Here is a 13,387-nt window from a genome sequence, read left to right as displayed (position 1 = left end):
GCCAGTCATCTATAGCGGCACGAATCTTTTCCAATGGAATTCGCTTTGCTTCTCGGATAAGAGTTCGCTTCAGTGACTCCAAGTTTCGGTGGGACTTTCGGCAGGTCCTGAGCTCTAAATCAGTCCATAAAGAATAATCCAGCGGGTTGAGGTCGGGGCTGGAGGAGGGCCATTCGTTAGCCGCAATGAAGGCCGGCACATTCTCCTTCAACCAAGCTTGGGTGGTTTTCGCCTTATGAGATGGCGCTGAGTCTTGCTGGAAAACCCCATCCTTGTTGTGAAATAAAGTATAAGACAGGGGTTTCACAACAGGCTCTAAAATATCACTTTGATAATTCTTGGCTTTCACCTTGACACCTTGTTGGCAGAAATGCTGCGGAGTGACCTTCATACGAAACTCCCCACCATACCATCACACTAGCCGGATGATCAGTACGCAAGACATTCCGTGCTGAAGGTGGGACGTCCATGCTACTTTTGGCATACACTTTATTGTTTTGTCGGTTGAACTTTTCTTCGACAGTAAAGATTTTCTCATCAGTAAAGAGTATCTTCCTCGCATCGTGTCTCCTAAGCAGTATTGGACAACGTTCGCGTCGCAATTTACGAAGGCGATCGTTTAAAAAGTGAATTTTCCTACGGCTGTACGCCTTTACCTTAAGATCATATTTCAGTATTCTGTTGATTGATACGCGCGAAATATCAGTCTGCAGTGCGAGTTTTTTCTGAGTGCGACATGGATTTCGGCGAAGTCGCTCTCTGATGATTTTGATATTCGCAGGCGTCCTCACAGAGCGTGGCCGGCCACTTCTTTGGCGATCTTGCAAAGAATTAGTCTCCCTGTATCGTTTGATAGTGTAATACACGAAGTTACGGCTCACACCAAAAATTTTCACCTCACGGAAAATCTCCGTCGGTTTTTTCCCCGCCTTAAACAGCGAAATCACGGTCGCACGTAATTCTTTAGTTCCCTCCATCTCGAGAAAATGGAAAGATATAAATTTGAAAATCAAAGGAATTAAAAGTAAACATTCCAAATTCAAAATTGGAAAAAGAAATAAATATCAGCCAGTGATATTTTATCTTATTTTTGAACTACAAAGTTCGTCTCAAAACTTATGAACACACGAGGTACAGTGATGATATTCACTAAAAAAACGTATGTATTAATTTAAAAAATAAAGGGCGATAAAAGCTAGGTATTACAATTCAATGTTTATTAAGTAAGATTTTAGTACTATGAAAAAATAACACCCATAGTCTATAGAAAAAAAAACATAAAATAGTAAAGAGGGATAGGGATGAAAACATTATAGTTCTGTCCTTTTCTAACAACGGAATACAATCAAACTGAAACTATGGTCATAGTTTTCAAAGGCCTTTAATATATTCAAGTTTCAACATTATCATTAAAGATACAGCAGAACCTTACACCTAAAAGATTACCTGAATATGAACTCAAAATATCAAAATAATATTATTAAGGGCTGATTTTCAATCCTTGGTTAATACTTATTCGTCGAATAACGTATTAAACTACCATTTAAAAAATGTATTCTTTGCCCGTCTTTGACAGTTTACGGGTGACATTTTAATATTATCGTGTAATACTTTATTGAGTGGATAAGTTTTAACCATGGATTGAAAAATCGGCCCTAAAAGTATCATATTATTTAGAGTAGTGCCTAATCGGAGTAAAGAGTTTATTTTATGAAAATTTTAACATCATCGATATTTTGATAAAAGTTTTGTCATGTAGACTTCGTGTTCATGTAGGTTTTAAATAATTTAAGATCTCTCAATTATTATTAAGGATAATGTGTATTTGGCGATGGCGACGTGCCAAATAATTTTTATTTATATTTCATAATTCATTTATTACTACTTTTCTAACTCCATCTGCTCCCAAAATGAATAGTGTTTTTCCTCAAAAAAATGTATTGATGATCCTCCTTTTGGTCGTAGGCCGTAGCGTACATAAACAATTATAAAAATGTTTTTTCAATTCGGACCAGTAGTTTCTGAGATGTGATCAGCCAAATAAATAATATATTTTTTTTATTTGCAGTATATTCTACTAATTTTCTAAAATTCATTTCCTACTCAGTACTCACATTTTAAGTCTATATTATGTTTTTCTGTCTTTCTTTTTCTCGTTTTAATGCATAAATATAACGTCACAACCTAGCTCCTACTATTAACCACTATATGAAAATTTTGTAATTTCATATTGCATATATAGAAAATTTATTTTCGCAAATTTATATAAATAATTATTTGACATGTATGTGTATCGCTAAATCCCAACCTACGGTAGCAATAACACCTCCATATTATATTACTGTATTATACACTTATTAAATCTATTAATTTTCAATTTTAAATATTTTATTATAAGTTCAACATATCATTGTGTATCATATAATATGTATATTATAATGAAATATAGATATATCTAATATAAATTTTATCGAAGTATTATTCGTAGGTTCTTAAAATTTAAACTTTAAGCAATACATAATTAAGTGGAGGAAAAAATTACGCCTCGAATGATATATGATTTGGATAATTTTTGAAATGATTTCGTAGTGTATTTTATGTAATAACTTATTTATTTTTATTAATGAAGTAAATCATAAAATTATTGAATTATGAATTTTGTATTTGTTGCTGCTAATAACTTATGTTTTCAAAAGAGGTCCTACTTTTTGATTTTCATTGAAATGTTTTTAAAATAAAAAAGCGTGATATTGTTAGTACATTATAAATGGTATATTTTCATATCATGCAATAATTTTAATATTATTCGTTAAATGTATTCTTTTTTATACTCTTGAAACTTCATTATTTAAATCATTATTAAAATATTATTATACATAACATTTAAGACGTGGATTGCACTTGTTACATTCCACTAAAATTTTTATGGTCTTACCACAAAACAATTTAGACACAGTCAAACTTTAAACCAGGGATCTGTCACTTTAATAGTTGTCTATGTGAAATACGATAAAACCAGATTAAAGAGAACCCGCGCTTAAAGTTAAACCCTGTCTAAAGTATTTTGTGGTAACACAGTTATATTTTTAGCTATGTTGCCTTTAATGTGAAAAATATATTTTGTAATTTATGTTTTAAAGTCAAACACGCTTTTAGTGACGAGTTTTAGATTTATTACTATGAAAATTATATAAAATTTGTAAATAGTTTATTATAAATAATTTTATATCTATAGTTACACTTGCTTTCGATTTTTTTATATTTGAAAACGAGCGTATATATTAAGCCGTATGTAGATTTGAAATAAACTCAGTTAAAAATGAATAATAAGGTTGTAATCGAAAATATACGATGCTCAAACAGTGCCAAATTTTATGGAATTTTCTGGAAGCTGCAGCTGAGTAAGCGGAAATAAATGTCACCTTACTTCGTGTGTTATTTTCGTATATTTTAAATGTATACAATACTTATATTTTATTCGTTCTTGTAAAGTTAAAATATATAATTTGAAAAGATGAATTTTTTATATTTTATTTACTTTATTGTATTTATGTGTAATAAGAATTTGCAGCTAAACACGATTTGATCTATAATGTTACTAACTGCTCAGAATATTCGGTAGAAGGTAGAAGTAACTTTTTAATATTAAACAAAAGCCTAATGAAAATTTAAGACAAAATTTTAATAAAAAATGTGAACTAAAACAGTAGGTACACCTACCTTATTTGTGTACAAAAAATTGTATTGCAATATATTTTGATATTATTAGAACTTCACGGATCATGATTGGACAATAATTATACAAATGTTTAAAATTCTAGGTCAATACTTTAAATTACTAAGTTTGTATTTGAAAATGATAAGAAATGAGTGAATGTTCGTTTGCGTCAATTCAAAATGAAATTAATAAACTTTTGCATACTCCTTGAAATGTAAAGCTGCGTTTGCACTAGCTAAAGAGTCAAATTGTTACTAACAAAAACTAAAGTGGAAACTTTCTTTGTGACAAAAATTTATTCCATAATGATTTGTCAGTGTAAAAGTTGCCCTTCGATTAAAATCAAATCTTCATAAATAGAATCAATTGTATGTTATATCTTGCTATGCTTTTTCTTATGAAAGTTAGATCAAATTAAGCCTGAATTGGCCGCTTTTAAAATTCAAATGTTCCAAAAATCGTTTAAAAGATAACAAATTTTATAAACTGTACTGGTATTTGTAAAAAAAGTGTTTAACTTATAGTTAGGTATTGATTTTAAAAAGATGTATGTTTCAAAATAATAGATTGGATTTTTAAAGCGGCTACAAATTGCGCTCTTATTTAAATTGCAATAAGGTACAAAATGTAAGGTTTAAAACGTGTAATATTCTTTACGCTATATAAATATATTGTCGCAATTTCGGATTATTTTTAGACTAAGTGTATTTACCGTAAAGAGTCTAACGTGATTACAACAAATGTTTATATTTTCATGTTTTAGAATAGTTTAATATTTGTGATACGATATTGGGTTTGAATAAATGAATTTTGCTATTACAAAGTGGTTTTATTTTATTTACACATGAATTTTAGCGTTTAATTTACTTAGTTTTGAGTGGCGTAGTAATGTTTGCACAGGTGGCCCGTAACGCGTGTGCTCTGATGTAGTATTGTAATTTCATGGAATAATTACTGTTTAATTCATATTTAGTTGCCAAAGATAGAGTACGTAATTAAAAATATATATTTCAACATGAAAGTTATTTGTTTCGTGGTTTTTTTCACTGTTGTGCCGGTGAGTGTTATTTAATAATTAATTCGATTATTAATCATTAACTATCGTAAATTTAATTTTTAATATCTGCTCTATATTAAATTTCTTGTCATACAACCGCTAAGTAAAGGTAAATAAGAGTTAACTTAAAAAACTGGGTTCGATTCCCTTTAGAAATTATTGGTTTGATCATTTATCTAAATAATCAATATACTATGACTAATGACTATACTCCACAGTCAGTAGTTAACGTAAGGGAACCAGAATTTCTATAACTTTTATCAAGAATGATACTTATGTACATAAGATTTTCCAGAAGTTAAAATTGCTTTACAATATATTTTAAGAGCTAACCCTAATCGGTCTTTACGAAAAGTTTCAGGTATCATGTTCATTCTACGACGAGCTCCAAGGCGCGATGAGTTCCGTCCAACACGGCTTCGGAAAGTTACTCAGTGACGTAGTGTACGACGTCACAGACACAGTACATTGTACTATATCCGCCGTAGAACATGTGCTTACGCTCAATGGCTTGATAAAAACCAAGTCCGTGTACGGCCATCGGTGTCGAGACGGGCCTCTGCCCCCTATAGAAACGAGAGACGATGACCCCTTAGAAAATTTCCTGAGAACAAGAGATGCACTCGAGGAACAAACATTCGGAGAAGCACCAAATCTACTACATTCGTCAATAGACAGAGTAAATAAAACATTGTCACACGTTCTAGACAATCAAGTGAGTCAACGGAAAATGGATAGCATATCGAAAGTCTTAAAGGATGAAACTGCGCAGTTGACCAAAGTGAGCAACATATTGCGGCAAGAATTGAACAGCATTTCGAAAAATGTTAACGCTGAATTGAATAATTTGGAACCGTCCTTGTGGACAAAAAGAGAGACGGAAAGTAAAAATCCTGAACCTAATATTGAAATACCAATACAAACAGTCCTTGACCATGAAAAACACGAAGAAAATAACGAAAAGAATACAGAAAATGAGACACACGACACATATAATGAAGCTAAAGAACAATTTGAGGCTATAAGAGACCAGCAAACTGCGTTCAATGATTTCCCTACTAATTTTAGAGACGTAGCAAGGAATATTCGAGACAAAAGTTACGAAGATACTAAACCGAAACAGATAGCATCGGGAGCACTTTTTAGTGATAACGATAATTTCGATAAATTTTCACCATTTTTTGATCCAGGAACCAGCGGTAAAGAAAGCCACAAACAGACTATAGATCAAGCAATGAGTATAATAAGAGACAGTCAACGAAACGAACAATTGATGGATACATTTTTCAAGGAATCTCACGGAACATCCGATATATTTGATATGAACCCCAAAATATTCAATTTTTGAAGTTGTTGCACAATAATTATTATTACCTACACGTGTATAAACAATAAAACCAAAGATTATAGTATATGTTTTTAATGCTTGGAGTATTTATTGTATATAATATTACTAGCTTTCAGCCCGCGGCTTCGCTCGCGTGTTTTAGAAAAATAAGCGCACACACTATATTCGATCTTCCCATGACAATGTCACACTCATGCGATTCACACTCACACTCATTAGATAGCAAAATTATTGTATTTATTCTATGCAATAACTACTATAGTTTGATACTAGGACTAGTTATGGAAATATGATAGATAAAAACATAATTTTATGAACAATAGGTGTTTCAGCGGGAATAATAAATAAAAGAGCCACAAATCTATGTTATAACGGTTTTATTAACAATATAAATCGGGTACATTACAAATTGTCTACAATTGAGCTACTATTCTACTGTCGGCAGTCCAACGTGCTTCTGAATACAATATCCCTTCCTTTGTTGCTTGTATAATAATGACAGATCCCAGCCTTACAACAACACAATAATAATTCATGGTAACATTTTCACAAAACATCAAGAACTGTATAAATTACAATTGATACACTTAACTAATAATTTCATATTAATTTGATTAATTTTCTTCTAAGTATTGTATAATGTATTGCAATTTTTCAAACATATGCAGATAATTTTTTACATGGATGGGTGAATAACATTTAATTTTTACGATTCAAATTTTGCATGTATATAATATTCTTTCATTAATATTCAAGCACCTATCGGACTCTAAGCTATGCACCAATATAATTACCTAACTATGTATAATAATTCTATATCTAATTATACACTACGCGTGCATTTTAAAATTATACACATTCAAACACAAAAAGCGTTTAGTATGCGTTGTTATTCGTTCGGTTTAATATTTTGTACATGTTATATTTATTCAGATATTTAATTCGCGTTTTATTTAACTTAAATAATTGTATATTTTATACAAATTATTTACAAAAAAATCTTGAAAATGTCTTCCCTATTTTTGGCACTTAAATCAGTCCGATATGGCAACAAATAAAATATCTTTAGATTTTTTAATGTTTTATTTTTTCTTTACTTCTACTTTGAGAGACGAATATTCAAATTTCAATATTTATTTTCTAAATTTACCAATTACATAACGACTTTCAGAAACATTACAGCGAAGACATTTTCAAAATTCATAAGCGTTTTATAATAACAAAATCGATTCTGTTACAACAATAACATGAGCCTAGTGGATATTAACTAGACTCGATGTTCAAAATTGAGCAATCATCACTTATGTATATTGTACTTATAATCATAAGCATTATTCATTTTCAAGATCTTTTGATCTTAATGGTCGCTTCGCCCCATTTCTATAGTGTAAAAGTTTTACTTACTGATTGTTGTATTTTGATATTTGTCGCCAAAAACAAAATAACTATCCGTAAGCTTTTCCTTGTATATTATAGAAAGGGGACAATAATGGAGTTACTCTTATTTCATAATAAAATCGAATCACATGTTCTATTCTGCGACAGATTTATAGATAGAAGAGATCTACTAATTGAAATTTGTAATAGAAATAGTTATAGCTAATTAGTTTAGGATTACGAAGAATTACTATAGTTCAGGATACATCGCCCATTTTTGCAAGTGACTACTATCAAGCTAATTTTCCGTTTGTAGCTTTATTTTGATGAGACGCCCAATAATTTCGTGTACGAAAGTCTCGATTGTGGTAGCTAACAGAGATAACAAGGATAAAAATTTTTGATTTGATGGTTCTCAAATATTTATTACTAACTGAATTTTTTTTTTGTTCAATCTCAAGATAATTACTTACCTAAATTATTCGAAAAAATATTTGTCCTACAAAATCTATGGTTTGTTCAAAGAGTCCCCCTTTCCAAAGTGTATCGATAACGAGGTCATCATAAATGATTACTAACAAGCTGATTTTTTTGTTTTCACTTAGTTAATGTTTATATAATTCAACAGACATATTGTCCTACAAATTGCGTAATAAATATTTGAGAACCATCAAATCAAAAAATTTTATCCTTGTTATCTCTGTTAGCTACCACAATCGAGAGTTTCGTACACGAAATTATTCGGTGTCTCATCAAAATAAAGCTACAAACGGAAAATCAGCTTGATAGTAGTCACTTGCAAAAATGGGCGATGTATCCTGAACTACTACTATATTGTATACTTCAATAAGTTGTCTATATTGTTAGAAAGATAGAAAAGACTAGTATTAATTATAGTAAGTTTATTAAATAACGAAGATTACTCGATTTTTGTTACATAAGTTTAATCTTAGTTTAGAGACATTTTGTTTAGAAAGTAATAGTGATGAAAACTTAAATAAACTAAACCCTAAAACTAAGTTATTTTTAAATGAGTAAAACAGATACGAAATGACTTTTCAAATAAAAAATTGTAACGTTTACCAGAACCTTCTACTCAGATATCTAATGTTTAAAAGTCCAGCCCACAAACGGTCTTATAAATAAACTAGTCTCGAGTAAATAAACCAACAGATTCATTTTATTTAGAAAATTTATTTTATACAGTAAAACCTATCAACTACCATCTAGCCAAGTGCAGAATAGACAATAAGATTATTCTAGAAGGTTCGAGAATGTCGTGGAATAGAACACGTTGTGAAGGGACGGGCGCGCGCTAATGACGAAAATTACTTTTTTTCTTTTTTCAAATGTGGTCTCTTGTTTTTTTTTTTTTTATACATGGCCATAACTTTTTATATGAAATAGTTACACAGATTAAAAAAATATCAGCTAGTGTTAAGAAATAAAAATTGTAATATTTTTTTAGTGCTAAAAATTAATTTTAATTAATAAAACAATATTTTTAAATTTATTATTCGTTGATGGACAAAAATACTACCTATAGTCTGTACTTCATCATATTATCATGCAAATTATACTAGTATGTTGATCAATGTTCTGCATTCAAAGTTTCGATTAGAAAGAAACAGACACATAAATTGGAAAATATTATCTTGTTATCAGATTTTATTACATACGAAGGTTTAACATTCAAAATTCTTCTGTTATTGGTGATATTATTTTTATTGAATATGGAACACTCATGACGCAATATTACGTAAATCCTTCTCCATCTCTCCAATCGTCTCTGGTCTGTCGTCTATATTCCATTGTCTATAGTTCCTGGTCTATAGTCTATAGCCGGTTGTCTATGGTCATGACTAATTCGGCGGTGGGCATCTCACAAGCGTGGATGTGGCGATCTGGTTGAAGTGTTTGTCTATGGGCACGCGGTCATCGTATAGAGTTGGCGCTTGTAAAATTATACCAGCCGTACCAACTAGTACTGCTAGTGTGAATATCCATAGGAATAGACGGTCTAGCACCATGGCTACGTACTTCCAGTCTTCTTTTACCTGTGCAGGGAATATAATATTAGAATTAGTTTTTGACATTTAGTTTGAATGGGTGGGTGGGAATGAGATAGTATTTTTGGATTGTAATTAAAGTATGGAGGTAGATAATAATAAATAACCTTGGTGTGAAAATAATATTAAAGTATATTTTGACAAGTATATCCCAAAAAACTGAACGTAAAACATAGGAATACATTATAGACACATTCGTTAATTTCAAAGATTTATCAAAAACCTATTTCTACTCCCCCACAAGGCGCACCTTAGTAGAATCCTCTAGCATCCTGGTATGGTCCGCTATAAACCGCACACAGAAGCACGTCTTATGTACTTCTGGAGGACAAGCAGAATGACTGAACCCAGGTGGATCAGGCACAGGGCTGAGCGCCTCATCGTCCGGCGAGGCGATCTGCGGCCCTAGGGCTCCGCCCTCAGTGGACCCGTGCACTACGCAGCTACCGCCGAAACGGTTGCTGTCGCTTATGCTGTTGTAATAATGTTATTATATAGTGAAGTGTTTAAGAAATAAATATGTTAATGATCTTTGAAATGTGTATTTATTTAGTAGTTGATATGGAGTAGTTATTAAATAGTAACTAATATATTGAGAGTTCGCTTTGTAGAGATAAATGATTATTAAATTTATACAAAAAAAATCAATTTAAAAAACAAATAAGCCGAAGGCCACAACAAATTAAGAAAGCCAATATTCCAAGAAAGTTCTTAAAGAATTGCAATTGTGAGTCAATACATAATTCAACGTCCGTCGCATGTCCAATTCATGTGACAAGCCGTTCCAAGCGACTTTAATTGAAGACCCATTTGACACGATCGGCGTCGGACTAGTATTTGTAGTAATTCATAGACAATTGGAAATACTTTGACGGGTAACAAGTAAAGTGGCAACATTTGCTCTAATAATGCGAAATAAGAACTTTAGCAGTAAGTAGTTCAAATTCTCTGACTAGTAATGTTTATAACTATATAGGTATTTCACATGCTACAATATTATTACTATTTATTATTTTTATTATTTATTTACTAGGAGTTCATTTAAAATTAATTATCATAAACTTCTGGTTCTATCATTTTTATGTACATTTGTACAAGAAGTACACTACTATAGTTTTCTTCTAAGTGAAATTTTCACACATTTCTAGAGTCAAATATTGCCGGCATTAAATATAAATTATCATATGATTGATTCTATCTATACAAAAAGAACTTGCTTAAAATAAAAACATGTATATTCCAGAGTTTATTGTGCAAGACAAGTAAGTTAGAGCACGATATTATGATAAACAAGAGCACTCTACGCCAGGTCATAAAGTTCATACATGACACGACAAACTTCAAAATATATGGCTTGAACATAGAAGGTAACGGGGTGTAGTAGGTATTTCATTTTTATATTGAAATTTATGAATGTTATGAATTATTTTGCTGAAACTTAAAAAGTAATAAAACAAACGAGATATACTGTAAAATGTTTTACTTTGGAAATTCAAGTATATGAAAATTGCCTGAAAATCGGTAGAATTGTCTGTAAAACTATGACACACTTTTTTAGATCCTAGAAACCTTATAGGCTATAACCACAGACTAATAATAATATACTACGTATACAACTATAACATTAGATACGAACTTTTAATTTTTAATAAGATTAGTTTTACAAGTACAGAGTTACAAGTTTCATGAAGTTTATTTCACATTACATAACTCTAGTTTCGTAATGTTTATTCTGCTAAAAGCGAGTATATTTATAGTTTATCAATTTATACAGCTTTAGATATATTTACCCTACGAACGACTATATTTACCTTAAAAAGTAAAGATAAAAATAGCAATTTCTATAAAACATAACGTCAATTTAGACGTGCATAATGATCATTTTATCTACTAAATCTTACCCCGAGTGCACATAGGTGGTGTGCGTGAGGTCCTCCTTGCTGGGCGTGCGTGTGAGCGGGCGCAGAGGCGTGGCGGGCGGCGGCCACGCGCCCGGCGCGCTGCAGTCGTCGTCCGCCGCTGCCAGCCGGTACGGGTACAGCGGGCGGGCTGTGCCCCCGCACCGGACCACTACCCCGCATGTTGTGAAACGCGATCTGTGTAGTGTAGTAGTATGTGTAGAGCGGCCATATACGGACCGCTTCAAGCAGTTGAGACCGACGGCTTGACGCCACGACCGTGAACTGTAGACATTCATTCACGGCCGTACACGGACTGCTCGAGCCGTCCTGGGGCCTTAGACAAACGTACGTAACGCCATGGAATAGAAACTGCTAACGCTAATTATTGACATAAGCTCATGACATTTTGGTAATGGTTCGATCACACTACCAACGACGCAGACGACCACGACCGAAGTTCCAATCTTGCCGAAATTTGTTCAAAATCAATATTAAAATCTCCCGTCATTCTGGTACTCAGGAATAAAAAAATTCGAGGTAAATTAATAAAAAGAAATAGGGTTTTTTGCGATTTTCGCCGAGACGGTAAGATTATCATACAATCACCTGAACCAAAATTGTATATAATCTAATTATCTATAAAAAAGGTTAAATACATTTTTTTCTAGGAGCCACCGTTTCTATGAAAAACCTGTTTGTTTATCCATTGATCTCAAAATTTTTTTTTCCAAACACCAATACGACAGGAAATTCTTAAATTTCATTTTTAATTGTGTTTTGCACTATTTTATTTAATTGCGACTGGATGAAAATTTTGTTCGTGGTCGTCGTTGTCGTTGGTAGGGTGACCGAATCCTTATGCAAAACATCATACGCTTATGTCAATTTCTATCGATAGCGTATTCTATTCCTTGGCGTTTTGCCGTTTGGCTAAGGCCCCTGACCGCTTCAAGCCGTCAACTGCGCGATTTGTAGCGACAGCTCGAGCAGTCAACGGCTGTCCGTGTACGTCGCTCAGCCGTTAACGGTCGGCGTCAACTGCTCGAGCCGTCGGTTGTTGACCGCTCGAGCCGTCGCTACCAACCGCTCGAGCGGTTGATTTTTTTGACTAGTCAAGTCATTGATTTTCAGGGGAAGAGCGAGCCGTCGACGGCTATAGCGCAGTCAACGGCTCGAGCAGTCAGTGTATGCCTCACGACCCCTCACGAGCCGTCAACGGCACGGTGGAATTTCGTCATGCAGTTGACGGCTTGAAGCGGTCGCGACGGCTCGAGCCGTCACGTGTACGGCGGTGAATGAATGCCTATAGTTCACCGCGCGGTCGCGGCTTCAAGCGGTCGGTCTCAACTGCTTGAAGCGGTCCGTGTACCGCCGCCCTAAGAAAGTATGATAGACAGATGATGACAGATAAAGCCAGCTACTCACGTACTTGCCGCAGGGGAAATATTGGAACAATCTCGGTTGCACGACGGTTAGAACAATTTCAGCTGTTCTCTAAGTTGGCCCTGCTTGCTTACACACATGACAATTAAGGAACCAATTAAGGTGCAATCCCAATATTTTAGAAGTACTGCGGAAGGTGGGTAATACTGCGTAAGGTAGACCGTACCTGAGTAGCCGGCTTTAGCATATTTCGTAAATAAAACATGCCACTAAAGCTGATTTTGCACTAGAGATGTGCGAGGTTGCGTATCTACGTACTAATAGCACTAAACCGTACGTTGACACATTACACAGCTTCCCAACGCATTTTTACACTACACATTTTCATGGAACTGCTTTGGTGGAAACCACTATATTTTTTTATAGCACAACAAGGAATAATCGCGCATCTCTGGTGAAAACGCAGCCTAACCTAATCTGTTATTTAACGATTAACGCGTCACAAATAATAATAATACCACAGAATATCTTATA

At 33.2% G+C, this 13,387-nt stretch overlaps 1 protein-coding gene across 2 annotated transcripts in view; it reads right to left on the bottom strand.

Annotated features, from left to right (window-relative positions):
- Positions 1 to 8,932: 8,932 nt before the first annotated feature.
- LOC123693049 (acetylcholine receptor subunit alpha-like) overlaps positions 8,933 to 13,387 on the bottom strand; it is a 63,712-nt gene continuing 59,257 nt past the window's right edge. For both annotated transcript variants that reach the window (XM_045637957.1, XM_045637958.1), the window contains exons 8-10: positions 11,471 to 11,665; positions 9,820 to 10,042; positions 8,933 to 9,557 (exon numbers count right to left, since the gene is read on the bottom strand). In XM_045637957.1, coding sequence (XP_045493913.1) covers positions 9,363 to 9,557; positions 9,820 to 10,042; positions 11,471 to 11,665 — 613 coding nt within the window. In that variant the 3' untranslated portion in view covers positions 8,933 to 9,362. The remainder of the gene's footprint in view (positions 9,558 to 9,819; positions 10,043 to 11,470; positions 11,666 to 13,387) is intronic.

This window comes from Colias croceus, chromosome 7 (assembly GCF_905220415.1).
Source record: "Colias croceus chromosome 7, ilColCroc2.1".
NCBI lineage: Eukaryota > Metazoa > Arthropoda > Insecta > Lepidoptera > Pieridae > Colias > Colias croceus.
The sequence above is the reverse complement of the archived record's forward strand: the minus strand, read 5'-3'. Positions and strand labels throughout refer to the sequence as shown.